At 46.9% G+C, this 18,380-nt stretch overlaps 1 protein-coding gene across 3 annotated transcripts in view; it reads right to left on the minus strand.

Moving 5' to 3' along the window:
* Nucleotides 1–18,380, minus strand: part of CUL1 (cullin 1) — a 198,271-nt gene that overhangs the window by 101,923 nt on the left and 77,968 nt on the right. For all 3 annotated transcript variants that reach the window (XM_063922435.1, XM_063922436.1, XM_063922434.1), the window contains one exon: nt 3,180–3,270. In XM_063922435.1, coding sequence (XP_063778505.1) covers nt 3,180–3,270 — 91 coding nt within the window. The remainder of the gene's footprint in view (nt 1–3,179; nt 3,271–18,380) is intronic.

Genomic DNA, 18,380 nt, shown 5'->3' on the forward strand with positions numbered 1-18,380 from the left:
GACAGTCTGGACACAGACGTGTGGACTGATGGGGGGGGGTTTTCCTATACCTTGCTGTCATCAGCTGGGAGGGGAAAAGATGATAACCACCTCTGAGGAGTTTTGAATTTTTGTCAGGGTTTACCCATGCCTCCCGAGCCAGGGAATTTAATTCCTTTGATACAGGAAAAGTGGCCGAGGATTTTGGTTTTACATTAAAGTACAATTTTTCATCTGGTTCTGCCTCTGGATCGGGTATGTTAAGAATCTCCCTCACAACATAAATGAGGGCCTCCACTCTGGATGACAGAGAGCTGTCCTCCTCCATATCATCCACATCAGGCAGGTCAGAATCAGACTGGAGCACCTGTGGCAGTGAGCGTTTATGCGAAACTAACAGAGGGGACAGAGAAGACTTTGTTATAGCAATAGTATAGTAATAGCCTTTATCATGAGGCGTACTGTGACAAATTACATGGCCTTATGTGGGCACTGCTATCAAGTAGAGTTAGGACTGCTGTATCAGAGAAGCCGTGAAGTGGCCAGCAGCTAAACATGTGTTTGCAAACATTTGTGACGAATTCTCTGAATTTTATTACCAGATAGATCCAGGGATGGTTACAGGTAATTTTCAGTGTGCGGAAGGGAATTTGGAGGTGGGGATTTGCACCCCCCTTCCTCTTTGTTTGTTGTAAGACTTTGTTATCCACAGCTTTAGCCATACAATCAACAGACTTGACACCTGTCTCTCCTTCCTAGCTGCAGCCAGTTCTGAATTAACATTATGAATCATGCTCTTAAAAGCATCTAACCAAGCAGGTGCCCGAGACCTGCTTCCCCTTGGGGATAATGAACACTGTTCACACATAAGGGACCCCTCAGAAGAAGGGGTAAAATTACAAGCAGTACAACAGACATGATTTTACAGTGACAATACAGTTAAACCCACTGAACACCTCCACACAGACCATAGAGAGCCCCTGGAGTGACATAGAGAAAGGAGACCAGTACACAAACACAGCAGCACAGTGTATAACTGTACATAAGTATCACACTATCTACTGTGGCACTGAGCGTTCATGTGTGTGTGCCACCGCTGATGTGCCCCCCCCCCCCCCCCCCTCCTATGACCCCCTGGTACCAGTACACAGTCTGAACAGCCTGGGTCTGTGGAGGAGCAGCTTGCATGCAGCCTTGTGATCAGCAGCAGCAGGAAATGGCGCCTTTTCCGCCTCCTGTCCCGATCTCCGGGAAGCCCCGCCCCCATAATGGCGCACGGTCCCTATTAATTATACTGGCTGTATACATGTTAAACATAGTAAAATAACATGATTTGTGGACTAGATGGCGCTAACGTTCATGCAAGAGTGGAAAATGTGAGGGAATAGGAGTACTCAGCTATGCTCTGTATATCCCAATAGTTGACCGGAAAGGCTCTGTGTCCGGGTCCTTGATAGAACACTAGGTGGAAAAATGCAGTTCCATATTCCCAATTTATTCGAATTAGAAAAAATTGCAGTGACCTTGAAACATACTTGGAACAATCCTCGAGGCACCTAGTAGACTTCTTAACCGCCTGAAAACAAACTGGTTTGGAGGAAGGTGGATGAGAATGACATTCTCATCCACCTCGTGCCTCGAGGATTGTACCAAGGTCACGGCAATTTTTTCTAATTCGAATAAATTGGGAATATGGAACTGCATTTTTCCACCTAGTGTTCCATCAAGGACCCGGACACAGAGCCTTTCCGGTCAACTATTGGGATATACAGAGCATGGCTAAGTACTCCTATTCCCTCACATTTTCCACTCTTGCATGAACGTTAGCACCATCTAGTCCACAAATCACTTTTTTCTGTCCAAATTCTTGGATCTTTTTTGGGATAGGTCCAATCTTGGATTTAGAAGGCAGCCAACGATAGACAAGCAGCGCCCAAAAGGATTTTCACCTTTTCTGTAGCATAGTAAAATGAGCACCCTGTGGAGTTACAAACTCCTCCAAGCCAGTGTGGTCCGCAGCGGGCACCGCAGCTCATGGCCCGTGACATGCCGCTAACCGAGGACCCCAGTGTTAACACTTACCGCACCTGTGTCTCTATGGCATCTGTTAAAGGGTGGCGGCTTGCTGCTGGTATGCGCACACACAGTGTGGTGTGTGAAACAGCACCTCAGGAGCTCAGTGTCCTGTCAGCAGGGATTACGAACCATTAACCCTCCGGAGGTTGGTTCGGTCCTCCCTCTTAAGTTCCACGAAGCAGGTAGACTGCCAACCAGTACTACCTGAAAAAAAATAAAAAAAATAAAACTGGAGGAAACTCTGGAGCTCCAGAGGAATGCACCCGGCTCCTTAGGCACATTTTTCAAAACAGAGTCTGGTAGGAGGGGCATAGAGGGAGGAGCCAGCACACACATACACACAATAAAGGTTTTAAGTGCCAGGCTCCAGTGGACCCGATCTATACCCCACGATACTAAAGTACAGTTCCCAAGTATCCACTAGGACATAAGAGAAAATAAACTATTAAGCATTGCTATTTTTTAAAGCATTTTTACTTTGCATCATTTTTTCCACACCTGCCCAAAACTTTTGCACAGTACCGTATATATACACAGGTTGAGTATCCCTTATCCAAAACGCTTGGGACCAGAGGTATTTTGGATATCGGATTTTTCCGTATTTTGGAATAATTGCATAACATAATGAGATATCATGGCGATGGGACCCAAGTCTAAGCACAGAATGCATTTATGTTTCATATACACCTTACATACACAGCCTGAAGGTAATTTTAGCCAATATTTTTAATAACTTTGTGCATTAAACAAAGTGTGTATACATTCACACAATTCATTTATGTTTCATATACACCTTATACACACAGCCTGAAGGTCATTTAATACAATATTTTTAATAACTTTGTGTATTAAACAAAGTTTGAGTACATTGAGCCACAGAAAACAAAGATTTCACTATCCTCACTCAAAAAAGTCCGTATTTCGGAATATTTGGATATGGGATACTCAACCTGTATTTTATAAGACATTATCACACTGTTAAAACCAGAAGACTCAACTTATCCCTATGTAATAGTAACTGTATGATTCAAATATTGCTTTGATATAACAGTGGCATATATGTAATACACACGTAATGCATATACCAGGAGTGCAGGCTCTCCCTAAAATGCCTGAGACCTTACCATAAGACTGCACAACGCCACTGATAAGTCGGGTGTTGATAGTCTCTCCGTTTCGTTCTTTCTCTATCAGTTTCAGCACTGCATTTGTCACCTAAGACAAGAGACATATAAACAGTTTGAATCTTTTCCACAACAAGTAGTAGACAATTATTAGGACAACTTAAGTCTTAATAGTAAGACTAGTCAAACAATTTTCAAGGAAAACTATTTAATATAGGTTTACATTAGTCACCAGTGATTAAGCACTTTGAATTCTGGTTACACATTGAATGGAAGAGGTGTAATTTACACCATGTGCATAGATAGCCAAAAAGTATTTAAGAGAAGTATAAAAAATAGGATTTTGGTACTTACCAGGTAAATCCTTTTCTTTGAATCCATAGGGGGCACTGGAGTACTCTTGGGATATGGACGGCTTCCGCAGGAAACAGGGCACTGAATATTTAAATTTAGAACACTCCACCCCTCCATATCCCAGAGTATCTCAGTGTTTTTTACTGAGCCGAACAGGAGCTATAATGAGGTTGACAATGGAGTATTACATATAACATAACGGACAACAATGAAGTTGACACCTAACGTTACTGACAACTAAACAGTCGACACCATAACCAGCACTTGATAATTTGAACCAGTCGGTGAGAGTGTGTTACCATAAGATCCCCAGAAATGACCACAAACCAGGTAAAACTGCTCTGGGTGGGCGTCCAGTGCCCCCTATGGATTCAAAGAAAAGGATTTACCTGGTAAGTACCAAAATCCTATTTTCTTTTTCATCCACTAGGGGTCACTGGAGTACTCTTGGGATGTACCAAAGCTTCCCCCGTGGGCAGGAGAGCTGTTTGGCACCTGTAACACTAGGCGGCCAAAGCTAGATGCTGATGCCGCAAACATATCAAACTTGTAAAAGCGCACAAACGTGTGCACGGAAGACCATGTAGCCGCACGGCAAAGCTGCATCGTAGAAGCTCCACGACCAGCTGCCCATGAAGTTCCCACAGAACATGTGGAATGAGCTGTTACTGATGTAGGTGGCTGTAACCTAGCATGAAGGTAAGCCTGACGTATGGTCAGTTTTATCCATCTGGATAAGGTCTGCTTAGAAGCTGGCCAACCCATCTTGGCAGCATCATAGAGAACAAACAACGTATCCGTTTTACGAACTGTAGACGTTCGGGATACATAAACGCGTAACGCGCGTACCACATCCAGAGTTCCAGAATGTGCTGTCAACACAGGAACTACTATTGGTTGATTGATGTGAAAAGATGACACTACCTTTGGTAAGAAAGCGGGATTCGTCTGAAGTTCCGCTCTGTCATCATGAAACACCAAATAAGGTGGCTTGCATGACAAGGCACCCAAATCTGAAACACGCCTTGCCGAAGCTAAGGCTAGAAGAAAAAATAAGAATTTACTTACCGATAATTCTATTTCTCATAGTCCGTAGTGGATGCTGGGACTCCGTAAGGACCATGGGGAATAGCGGCTCCGCAGGAGACTGGGTACAAAAGTAAAAGCTTGAACTAGCTGGTGTGCACTGGCTCCTCCCCCCATGACCCTCCTCCAAGCCTCAGTTAGGATACTGTGCCCGGACGAGCGTACATAATAAGGAAGGATATTGAATCCCGGGTAAGACTCATACCAGCCACACCAATCACACCGTACAACCTGTGATCTGAACCCAGTTAACAGTATGATAAACGAAGGAGACTCTGAAAAGATGGCTCACAACAATAATAACCCGAATTTTGTAACAATAACTATATACAAGTATTGCAGACAATCCGCACTTGGGATGGGCGCCCAGCATCCACTACGGACTATGAGAAATAGAATTATCGGTAAGTAAATTCTTATTTTCTCTAACGTCCTAAGTGGATGCTGGGACTCCGTAAGGAAACATGGGGATTATACCAAAGCTCCCAAACGGGCGGGAGAGTGCGGATGACTCTGCAGCACCGAATGAGAGAACTCCAGGTCCTCCTCAGCCAGGGTATCAAATTTGTAGAATTTAGCAAACGTGTTTGCCCCTGACCAAGTAGCTGCTCGGCAAAGTTGTAAAGCCGAGACCCCTCGGGCAGCCGCCCAAGATGAGCCCACCTTCCTTGTGGAATGGGCTTTTACAGATTTTGGCTGTGGCAGGCCTGCCACAGAATGTGCAAGCTGAATTGTACTACAAATCCAACGAGCAATCGTCTGCTTAGAAGCAGGAGCACCCAGCTTGTTGGGTGCATACAGGATAAACAGCGACTCAGATTTCCTGACTCCAGCCGTCCTGGAAATATATATTTTCAGGGCCCTGACTACGTCCAGTAACTTGGAGTCCTCCAAGTCCCTAGTAGCCGCAGGCACCACAATAGGCTGGTTCACGTGAAACGCTGAAACCACCTTTGGGAGAAATTGAGGACGAGTCCTCAATTCTGCCCTATCCGTGTGAAAAATCAGGTAAGGGCTTTTATAAGATAAAGCCGCCAATTCTGAGACACACCTGGCTGAAGCCAGGGCTAACAGCATTACCACCTTCCATGTGAGATATTTTAATTCCACAGTGGTGAGTGGTTCAAACCAATGTGATTTTAGGAACCCCAAAACCACATTGAGATCCCAAGGTGCCACCGGGGGCACAAAAGGAGGCTGTATATGCAGTACCCCTTTGACAAACGTCTGGACTTCAGGCACTGAAGCCAGTTCTTTTTGGAAGAAAATCGACAGGGCCGAAATTTGAACCTTAATGGACCCTAATTTTAGGCCCATAGACAGTCCTGTTTGCAGGAAATGTAGGAAGCGACCCAGTTGAAATTCCTCTGTAGGGGCCTCTTTGGCCTCACACCACGCAACATATTTTCGCCAAATGCGGTGATAATGTTTCGCTGTTACATCCTTCCTGGCCTTTATCAGGGTAGGGATGACTTCTTCTGGAATGCCTTTTTCCTTCAGGATCCGGCGTTCAACCGCCATGCCGTCAAACGCAGCCGCGGTAAGTCTTGGAACAGACAAGGTTCCTGCTGGAGCAGGTCCTTTCTTAGAGGTAGAGGCCACGGGTCCTCCGCGAGCATCTCTTGAAGTTCCGGGTACCAAGTCCTTCTTGGCCAATCCGGAACCACGAGTATAGTTCTTACTCCTCTCCTTTTTATGATTCTCAGTACTTTTGGTATGAGAGGCAGAGGAGGGAACACATACACTGACTGGTACACCCATGGTGTTACCAGAGCGTCCACCGCTATTGCCTGAGGGTCCCTTGACCTGGCGCAATATCTGTCTAGTTTTTTGTTGAGACGGGACGCCATCATGTCCACCTTTGGTTTTTCCCAACGGTTTACCATCTCTTGGAAGACTTCTGGATGAAGTCCCCACTCCCCCGGGTGAAGGTCGTGTCTGCTGAGGAAGTCCGCTTCCCAGTTGTCCACTCCCGGAATGAACACTGCTGACAGTGCTAATCACATGATTCTCCGCCCAGCGAAGAATCCTTGCAGCTTCTGCCATCGCCCTCCTGCTTCTCGTGCCGCCCTGTCTGTTTACGTGGGCGACTGACGTGATGTTGTCCGATTGGATCAATACCGCCTGACCCTGAAGCAGGGGTTTTGCTTGACCTAGGGCATTGTAAATGGCCCTTAGTTCCAGAATGTTTATATGAAGAGATGTTTCCATGCTTGACCACAAGCCCTGGAAATTTTGTCCCTGTGTGACTGCTCCCCAGCCTCTCAGGCTGGCATCTGTGGTCACCAGGATCCAATCCTGAATGCCGAATCTGCGGCCCTCTAGTAGATGAGCACTCTGCAGCCACCACAGAAGAGACACCCTTGTCCTTGGCGACAGGGTTATCCGCTGATGCATCTGAAGATGCGATCCGGACCATTTGTCCAGAAGATCCCACTGAAACGTTCTTGCATGGAATCTTCCGAATGGAATCGCTTCGTAAGAAGCCACCATTTTTCCCAGGACCCTCGTGCACTGATGCACTGACACCTGGTCTGGTTTTAGGAGATTCCTGACTAGCTCGGATAACTCCCTGGCCTTCTCCTCTGGGAGAAACACCTTTTTCTGGACTGTGTCCAGAATCATTCCTAGGAACAGGAGACGTGTCGTTGGAATCAGCTGCGATTTTGGAATATTTAGAATCCACCCGTGCTGACGTAACACTAACTGAGATAGTGCTACTCCGACTTCTAACTGTTCCCTGGACCTTGCCCTTATCAGGAGATCGTCCAAGTAAGGGATAATTAAAACGCCTTTTCTTCGAAGAAGAATCATCATTTCGGCCATTACCTTGGTAAAGACCCGAGGTGCCGTGGACAATCCAAACGGCAGCGTCTGAAACTGATAATGACAGTTTTGTACTACAAACCTGAGGTACCCTTGGTGAGAAGGGTAGATTGGGACGTGGAGATAAGCATCTTTGATGTCCAGAGACACCATATAGTCCCCTTCTTCCAGGTTTGCTATCACTGCTCTGAGTGACTCCATCTTGAATTTGAACCTCTTTATGTAAGTGTTCAAGGATTTTAGATTTAAAATGGGTCTCACCGAGCCGTCCGGCTTCGGTACCACAAACAGCGTGGAATAATACCCCTTTCCCTGTTGTAGGAGAGGTACCTTGATTATCACCTGCTGGGAATACAGCTTGTGAATGGCTTCCAATACCGCCTCCCTGTCGGGGGGAGACGTTGGTAAAGCAGACTTCAGGAACCGGCGAGGGGGAGACGTCTCGAATTCCAATTTGTACCCCTGAGATACTACCTGCAGGATCCAGGGGTCCACTTGCGAGTGAGCCCACTGCGCGCTGAAATATTTGAGACGGGCCCCCACCGTGTCCGAGTCCGCTTGTAAAGCCCCAGCGTCATGCTGAAGACTTGGCAGAAGCAGAGGAGGGCTTCTGCTCCTGGGAAGAGGCTGCCTGGTGCAGTCTTTTTCCTCTTCCTCTGCCCCGGGGCAGAAATTAATGGCCTTTTGCCCGCCTGTACTTATGGGAACGAAAGGACTGAGTTTGAAAAGACGGTGTCTTTTTCTGCTGAGAGGTGACCTGGGGTAAAAAGGTGGACTTTCCGGCCGTTGCCGTGGCCACCAGGTCCGATAGACCGGCCCCAAATAACTCCTCCCCTTTAAACGGCAATACTTCCATATGTCGTTTGGAATCCGCATCCCCTGACCACTGTCGCGTCCATAACGCTCTTCTGGCAGAAATGGACATAGCACTCACTCTTGATGCCAGGGTGCAGATATCCCTCTGTGCATCACGCATATATAGTAATGCATCCTTCAAATGCTCTATAGTTAGTAATATACTGTCCCTATCCAGGGTATCAATATTTTCAGTCAGGGAATCCGACCACGCCACTCCAGCACTGCACATCCAGGCTGATGCGATTGCTGGTCGCAGTATAACACCAGTATGTGTGTATATACCCTTCAGGATATTTTCCAGCCTTCTATCCGCTGGTTCTTTGAGGGCGGCCGTATCAGGAGACGGTAACGCTACTTGTTTAGATAAACGTGTGAGCACTTTATCTACTCTAGGGGGTGTTTCCCAACGCGCCCTAACCTCTGGCGGGAAAGGGTATAGTGCCAATAATTTATTAGAAATTAGCACTTTTTTATCGGGGGAAACCCACGCTTTATCACACACCTCATTTAATTCATCTGACTCAGGAAAAGCTACTGGTAGTTTTTTCACTCCCCACATAATACCCTTCTTTGTGGTACTTGTAGTGTCAGAAATGTTCAATGCCTCCTTCATTGCCGTGATCATGTAACGTGTGGCCCTACTGGACATTACGTTTGTCTCCTCACCGTCGACACTGGACTCAGTATCCGTGTCTGGGTCTGTGTCGACCCACTGAGGTAACGGGCGTTTTATCGCCCCTGACGGTGTCTGAGACGCCTGGACAGGCACTAATTGATTTGTCGGCTGTCTCATGTCGTCAACAGTTTTTTGTAAAGTGCTGACATTGTCACGTAGTTCTTTAAATACAACCATCCAGTCAGGTGTCGACTCCCTAGGGGGTGACATCACTAATACAGGCAATTGCTCTGCTTCCACATCATTTTCCTCCTCATACATGTCGACACAATCGTACCGACACCCAGCACACACACAGGGAATGCTCTGATAGAGGACAGGACCCCACTAGCCCTTTGGGGAGACAGAGGGAGAGTTTGCCAGCACACTCCAGAGCGCTATATATATATATATATATATATATATATATATATATATATATATATATATATATATATATATATATATATATATATATATATATATAGGGATAACCTTATATAAGTGTTACTCCCTGTTATAGCTGCTGTTTATAATTTAGCTGCCAATAGTGCCCCCCCTCTCTCGTTTTTACCCTGATTCTGTAGGGACTGCAGGGGAGAGTCAGGGAGCCGTCCTTCCAGCGGAACTGTGAGGGAAAATGGCGCTTGTGTGCTGAGGAGATAAGGCCGTCGTGAAGGGGCGGAGCCTATCTCCCGCTTTTTTCTGGAAAACTGGCAGGGGTTAAATACATCCATATAGCCCAGGAGCTATATGTGATGTATTTCTTTTGCCATCTTAAGGTATTTCTGTTTTTATTGCGTCTCAGGGCGCTCCCCCCCAGCGCCCTACACCCTCAGTGACCGGAGTGTGAAGTGTGCTGAGAGCAATGGCGCACAGCTGCAGTGCTGTGCGCTACCTTAGTTGAAGACAGGAACGTCTTCTGCCGCCGATTTAACCGGACCTCTTCGTTCTTCTGGCTCTGTAAGGGGGCCGGCGGCGCGGCTCCGGGACCCATCCAGGCTGAACCTGTGATCGTCCCTCTGGAGCTAATGTCCAGTAGCCTAAGAAACCCAATCCACTCTGCACGCAGGTGAGTTCGTTTCTTCTCCCCTTAGTCCCACGATGCAGTGAGCCTGTTGCCAGCAGGACTCACTGAAAATAAAAAACCTAAATTAAACTTTTACTCTAAGCAGCTCAGGAGAGCCACCTAGCATGCACCCTTCTCGTTCGGGCACAAAAATCTAACTGAGGCTTGGAGGAGGGTCATGGGGGGAGGAGCCAGTGCACACCAGCTAGTTCAAGCTTTTACTTTTGTGCCCAGTCTCCTGCGGAGCCGCTATTCCCCATGGTCCTTACGGAGTCCCAGCATCCACTTAGGACGTTAGAGAAATTGTTTTCCAAGTGAGAAACTTTATATCCACTTGCTGTAAGGGTTCAAAATATGAAGACTCTAAGAAATCTAAAACCAGATTCAAGTCCCATGGCGCTGTAGGTGGAATGAATGGAGGCTGTACTCTGAGGACACCTTGCAGAAAAGTGTGTACAGACGGCAATAGAGCCAATTGTCTTTGAAAATAAATTGACAACGCAGATACTTGCACCTTTAGAGTAGATAAACGCAGTCCTCCATCTAACCCCGTTTGTAGAAATAACAAAAGACGGGATAACTTGAAAGATGATGTCGGAAACTTCCGAGCTTCACACCAACTTATATAGGCACGCCAAATTCTGTAATAATGAGCTGCCGTAACTGGCTTCCTAGCTCGTAACATGGTTGGTATAACCGATTCTGGAATGCCCTCTCTTCTTAAGAGGGCGGTCTCAACAGCCACCCCATCAAACGCAGCCGCGCTAAATCGGGGTAAAGGAACGGACCCTGTTTTAACAAGTCCGGACGTAGTGGGAGCGGCCAAGGATAGTCTGCGAGTAGACCGTGGAGATCAGAGAACCAAGCTCTCCGAGGCCAATGAGGTGCCACTAGTATGACTGTGACAGACTCTCTTTTGATCCGTTTTAGCACCAGAGGGAGCAGCGGAAACGGTGGAAAGATACACTAAGCTGTACGGCCAAGCGATTGTGAGAGCGTCCACCGCCACTGCATTTGGATCTCTCGTTCTGGACACATACTGAAGCGTTTGGTGATTGTGGCGAGGCGCCATTAGGTCCACCTGAGGGTAACCCCACCGCTGAACCAACATGTGAAACACTTCTGGATTTAATGCCCATTCTCCTGGATGAAAATCACGACAGCTGAGATGATCTGCCTCCCAGTTGTCCACTCCCGGAATGAACACTGCCGACAATATCACCTGGTGGTATTCTGCCCAATTGAGGATTCGAGCTACTTCCCGCATTGCCATGCGGCTTCTCGTTCCTCCCTGTTTGTTGATGTATGCGACTGCCGTTGCGTTGTCTGACTGCACTTGGACAGTCTGAGAGCGAAGCATGTGTACTGCTTGTCGTAGTGCATTGTAAATTGCGCGGAGTTCCAGGACATTTATAGACAGCAATCTTTCGTGATCCGCCCAGAGACCCTGGAGCTGACAATTGTGAACTACAGCTCCCCAACCTCTGAGACTCGCGTCCGTCGTTAGAATTATCCAATTCCAGCCGCCAAACAGTATCCCTGCTATTAAATTGTGTACATTGAGCCACCAGAGTAGACACACCCTCGCCCTTGGCGACAACCTCACCCTGTGGTGAATCTGCAGATGCGAGCCCGACCACTGTGCAAGCACATCCAGTTGAAAAGGACGCAAGTAAAATCTTCCGAACTGAAGCGCTTCGAAAGCCGCCACCACGAGACTGTGCGTGGCTTGAGCACTAAATTGTACTAGATGGCGAATAATCTGTACTCTCTGTTGTGGTAGGTAAATTCTTTGATTTACCGTATCGAAAATCATACCTAGGAATTGAAGGCGTTGAGACGGAATGAGATGTGATTTCTTGAAGTTGACAACCCAACCGTGGTGAACTAGTACATTGTACGTTAGTAGCGCATGTTGGAGAAGCATCTGTTGAGACGGGGCTTTGATGAGCAGATCGTCTAAATACGGAACTATTTTCACTCCCAGAGATCTGAGATGAGCTATCATCACAGACATCACTTTGGTGAATACCCGAGGCGCTGACGATAGGCCAAACGGTAGAGCCTGAAACTGGTAATGGTTTTGGCGTATTGCAAACCGCAAGAACCTCTGATGAGGCTGCCAAATCGGAATGTGTAAGTACGCATCCTTGAGATCTAGCGCAATCATGAATTCCTTTGGCTCTAAACTTGGAATCTCTGCGCTCTGTGATTGCATCTTGAATCTGTAGTAAGTTACGTACCGATTGAGACCCTTTAAGTTCAATATTGGCCTGACTGAGCCATCTGGCTTCGGTACCACAAACAGACTGGAATAATAACCCTGACCCTGTTGGTGTACAGGGACCGGAATCAAAACTGCTGAATCCAGTAGGGACTGAATGGCAATTTGCAGAACCGCCCTCTTGTCGTCCGACAGAGGCAGTCCTGTCTTGAAAAACCGCAGTGGCGGAAGACAGTCGAACTCTATTTTGTAACCTCTTAACACTAAATTGCGGATCCACCCATCCGCGGATGTCTGGAACCACGCCAAATGGAACGTCTGAAGGCGTGCTCCCACAATCGGAGAACCGAGATGGGCTGGTAGCCCGTCATGCCACTGGCTTGTCGGTGACCTTAGCGTCCTAACGACTTGTGTTGGTTTGTTGGAAACCACGTCCACGTCTACCAGGCGTGGCTGTTCCTCTGCCACGTCCGCGAAAGGACTGAGGTCTAAAGGATTTGAACGCAGGTCCAGAGTACCTCCGTCTTGGTACCGGTGGAGGCAATGGTAAGAAAACAGACTTTCCTCCCGTAGCCTCAGAAATCCATGTGTCCAATTCAGGACCAAACAACTTCTTGCCACCGTAAGGTAACGCCTCTATACCTCGTTTGACCTCTGCCTCCGCTTGCCAAGAACGCAGCCAGAGTGCTCGTCGTGCCGTAACTAGCGACGATGAAATACGAGAAGTGAGCTGACAGACGTCAGTAGAAGCTGTACAGAGATACTCCGCAGCCTCACACATTTGATCAGCAAGAAGTATAAAGTGTTCGTCATGTAGGGCTGACTTGAGTTCGGTTATCCATACTATGAGCGCCTTAGTGACCCAGATACCAACCAAGCCAGGTCTCAGCAGCACTCCTGCTGCTACATACATGGACTTTAGCATAGTTTCTATTTTGCGATCTGAAGGGTCTTTAAGCGTAGTAGCAGCTGGCACTGGTATGGTTAATTTCTTTGTAAGTTTCGACACTGACGAATCAACTATTGGTGGATTCTCCCATGTACATGTCACAGAGTCTGGAAACGGGTAACTAGACTTACATCTGCGAGGTATAGAAAACCGTTTATCTGGAGTCTGTCGTGTTTCTACTAACATCTTATTAAGAGACTCCGAAACAGGAAAACACATTGGAGTTCTCTGTCGTTTAGTAAATACGACCTGATCATTTGTCAGAGGCTCCTCAGTTTCTGTAAACTTCAGAGACTGACGCACCGCTCTGATGAGATTATCAATACCAGAGCTATTAAAATCCTCACTATCTGACTCCACTTCGCCCTCCTCACCCTCATCTTGTGCCGTGAGGTCTGGCATGGAATCGTCAGAATGCAACATAGCAGAAACTGGTAAATCATAAGACATATGAAATTTATCCCGTCTACCCAAAATGGATTTGGAACTTTCGCAAGGCTGAGACGCCTCCGGTAATTCTGGCAGTCTCACCCTAGACTCAGATCTTGTCGAGCGGCGGTCAATTCTGATTGCAACCCAGCCAGTACATTGGCTAGCATTTCCCATGGAGGGTCCGGGGATGAAACTGGCTTTAAAACCGGAGCAGAAATTGTATTCGTAACTGAATCCACAAAACATACTGGACATGTGGTAGATCCATCCGGTAACACACTGCTACAGACTTTGCAGTGATGCTTTTTAATTTTTGCTGGTGCCTTACTCATTATGGAGACAGACAATACAATACAATACAATACACAAAAAACCAGACACTTGCACGACTCAGTAAAATAGTACGAAGGTGTCTCTATATATATATATCTGGCCAAGTGCAGTACACGTGGCCAGTACTATGAAATGTGATCCCAAACTCCCACTAACACCCCTGCGCCTCCGGTGGAGTAGAGATGTAGTACTGGAACGTTCTGGAATCACAGCAGGAAGACACAGGAAGCATGGTTAAAATGGCTGCCATGTTTAAAATCATAGTCACAGTACAGGTTACAAGCATATAAACTGATATATAACCCTGTATAAAAATCCTGTGTAATCATGGCTGCAGCCTAGCATACTGCTGTTGCTGCAGTTTATCCCCCCTCGTGCCGCTGATTGTACCCCTTGCAGTCTGTAATGCCCCCCGTCCCCCCCCCTGTATGCTCCATTGCGGAGGCAGTATGCGGGGCGGGAAGTGTGTGGGGCCGCCAGCGGGAGCCGGGTAGCGGGACGCGCTGGAACAGACAGCGGGGAGCGCGTCCTGAAGCGCTCTGAGCAGCGGCCGGATCAGCGGTGGCGGGCGGGCGGACTGTAGAGGGATCCCAGCGCCATTAAAGAAAACTTTGTCCCCACACAGCGGGCGGCAGCGGGAGCTGACCGCCCCGACCAACATACCTTGACTCCTGCTGCTGTGGTGAGGCTCTGACGGGGCTTCTCTGCAAGCGCCGGCCAGCCTGTGTGCAGGTGGTCTGTCTGGCTGTGAGGGTGCTCATTTATTGAGGACCGACACGCCACAGCTGCTAGTAGCAGCTTGCACTATCCCTGACCCTGCCTTTTGGAAGGGGGAAAGGGATGTGTATGAAAAAAGAAAAATATTAACTAAAAAAAATAAATATTCAAAAGAATTGTGGACCAAGCCACAGAACCTGTTGCTACTTCGAGCGCAGAAAAAACACTGAGGTACTCTGGGATATGGAGGGGTGGAGTGTTCTAAATTTAAAATATTCAGTGCCCTGTTTCCTGCGGAAGCAGTCCATATCCCAAGAGTACTCCAGTGACCCCTAGTGGATGAAAAAGAAATTCTATTTTCCAAATACAAGCCATAGGTTTTACAGATGAAGGTAGCTGTCTGTTTAACTTAAAGCCATAGTCTATTTTTCTGGCAGCCTTTTACATTCGGTGACATATACACATATATATACATATATATACATATATATATATATACCCAGCACTCACCAAAGTAAACTCACTTATCCTCAACAATTCAATAAATAAATGATGGGGGTTTAGTTGGTGGATTGGCCAATGCACGGAAGCCTGCATACCGATTTTCAAGGTACCCCACCTTCATGCAGGTCCTACACTATCACAGAGTCTTAAAACCTGACTACCACACTGCTGCATCATCTGCCTGCTAGATGTAATGTGTACCTGCCACAGACTTTATGGCTTTTAAAGGCACACTAGTCACCTATTGCACTGGCTCAAAGATGATTGCTAAAAAACAGCTGAGACAGGTTCAGGATAATAAAGTCCACACAGGGGTGCATGAGAAAGCTAGTGGCCACGGTTAATAAGAGCTAACCATGCTACATGCACCCCGCCCTGTGAGTGGTAAGTACAGCTGTGTACCCCGCTTCTGCGGTGGAGAGTGCAGTGTTACATGCACCCCACCCTGTGAGTGGTAAGTGCATAGCTGTGCCCCGCTTCTGGTGCGGTGAGTGCTGTGGTTTTTCTTGTGTGTATATGAAGGGGTTAATCTATGGTTAGCTCTTATTAACCGTGGCCACTAGCTTTCTCATGCACCCCTGTGTGGACTTTATTATCCTGAACCTGTCTCAGCTGTTTTTTAGCAATCATCTTTGAGCCAGTGCAATAGGTGACTAGTGTGCCTTTAAAAGCCATAAAGTCTGTGGCAGGTACACATTACATCTAGCAGGCAGATGATGCAGCAGTGTGGTAGTCAGGTTTTAAGACTCTGATAGTGTAGGACCTGCATGAAGGTGGGGTACCTTGAAAATCGGCATGCAGGCTTCCGTGCATTGGCCAATCCACCAACTAAACCCCCATCATTTATTTATTGAATTGTTGAGGATAAGTGAGTTTACTTTGGTGAGTGCTGGGTTCTCTGTTTGTGTGTGTGTATATATATATATATATATATATATATATATATATATATATATATATATATATATATATATATATATATATATATACATATACATATATACACACACACACACATATATACACACATACATACACACACTTTTTTTTTACATACATTGCTTGGTATAATATAGTGTACATGGCAATGATGTGTCTACCTATGTATGATGTAGCTTCTTGCAAGTACTTTGTTTCCGAATCCATTGGGGAACACTAGTACCATGAGGATATAGAGCACCTATTAAGACTTTGGCACTTTAAATATCTGTAATAAGTTTAAGCCCCCCTTTTATAGGGAACTCTTATTTTTCTAAACAAGCTACCCGAGACAGAACCATAAAGAAATAAAGACAGAAGAGACGGCACCACCACTGAACAAACTTTAAACTACAAGAGAATATCCATATACCACCACTATTCTGGCCAGTCCAGTGCAATATTCACGCCTACTATGTGTTTTTTTTTTGTTTTTGTTTTTTAGGAACGCGTGACAACAATGCCACCAGCTGAAACAGATTAACTAGACAGAATTACCATGTGACCATCATTACATCTGCAAGAATCATCTGCAGCTCTTTGGTCCTTTGACAAAACCATACCATGTTGTGGTTCAGACAAGATGCCATAATGTCAATGCCTGGCTGACCACATTATGAACATGGGTGGTCTTCAGTATGCCGGCAGTCGGGCTCCCGGCGACCAGCATACCGGCGCCCGACAGCCGGCATACCGGCGCTTATTCTCCCTCGTGGGGGTCCACGACCCCCCTGGAGGGAGAATAAAATAGTGTGGCGCGCCACAGTGCCCGTAGCGTGGCGAGCGCAGCGAGCCCGCAAGTGGCTCATTTGCGCTCGCCACACTGTCGGTAAGCCGGCGGCCGGCATCCCGGCGCCGGTATGCTGGTCGCCGGCAGATCGTAGTGAACCCTATGAACATTTATATGGTGCCCATGCATTGTACAAAGGGGTAAAAATAAGATTTTACTTACCGGTAAATCTATTTCTCGTAGTCCGTAGTGGATGCTGGGGACTCCGTAAGGACCATGGGGAATAGACAGGCTCCGCAGGAGACAGGGCACTTTAAGAAAGAAATTGGATACTGGTGTGCTCTGGCTCCTCCCTCTATGTCCCTCCTCCAGACCTCAGTTAGAGAAACTGTGCCCGGAAGAGCTGACAGTACAAGGAAAGGATTTTGGAATCCAGGGCAAGACTCATACCAGCCACACCGTATAACTTGTGATAAACTTATCCAGTTAACAGTATGAACAACAGAGCATCAGCTTCAGCTTATGTAAGCAATAACTATATACAAGCATTGCAGAAAAAAGTCCGCACTAAGGGACGGGCGCCCAGCATCCACTACGGACTACGAGAAATAGATTTACCGGTAAGTAAAATCTTATTTTCTCCAACGTCCTAGTGGATGCTGGGGACTCCGTAAGGACCATGGGGATTATACCAAAGCTCCCAAACGGGCGGGAGAGTGCGGATGACTCTGCAGCACTGAATGAGCAAACACAAGGTCCTCCTCAGCCAGGGTATCAAACTTGTAGAACTTTGCAAAAGTGTTTGAACCCGACCAAGTAGCTGCTCGGCAAAGCTGTAATGCCGAGACCCCTCGGGCAGCCGCCCATGAAGAGCCCACCTTCCTTGTGGAATGGGCTTTTACTGATTTTGGCTGCGGCAATCCTGCCGCAGAATGAGCCTGCTGAATCGTGTTACAGATCCAGCGAGCAATAGTTTGCTTTGAAGCAGGAGCACCCAGCTTGTTGGGTGCATACAGGATAAACAGTGACTCAGTTTTCCTGACTCTAGCCGTTCTGGCTACATAAACCTTCAAAGCCCTGACCACATCTAGTAACTCGGAATCCTCCAAGTCACGAGTAGCAACAGGCACCACGATAGGTTGGTTCATATGAAAAGATGACACCACTTTTGGCAGAAATTGCAGACGGGTCCGCAATTCCGCCCTGTCCATATGGAAAACCAGATAGGGGCTTTTATGTGACAAAGCCGCTAATTCTGACACACGCCTAGCTGAAGCCAAGGCTAATAGCATGACCACCTTCCACGTGAGAAATTTTAACTCCACGGTTTTTAGTGGCTCAAACCAGTGTGACTTCAGGAAACTCACCACGTTAAGATCACAAGGTGCCACTGGAGACACAAAAGGGGGCTGAATATGCAGCACTCCCTTCACAAACGTCTGGACTTCAAGAAGAGAAGCCAGTTCTTTTTGAAAGAAAATGGATA

This window comes from Pseudophryne corroboree, chromosome 5 (genome assembly GCF_028390025.1).
Source record: "Pseudophryne corroboree isolate aPseCor3 chromosome 5, aPseCor3.hap2, whole genome shotgun sequence".
Classification (NCBI taxonomy): domain Eukaryota; kingdom Metazoa; phylum Chordata; class Amphibia; order Anura; family Myobatrachidae; genus Pseudophryne; species Pseudophryne corroboree.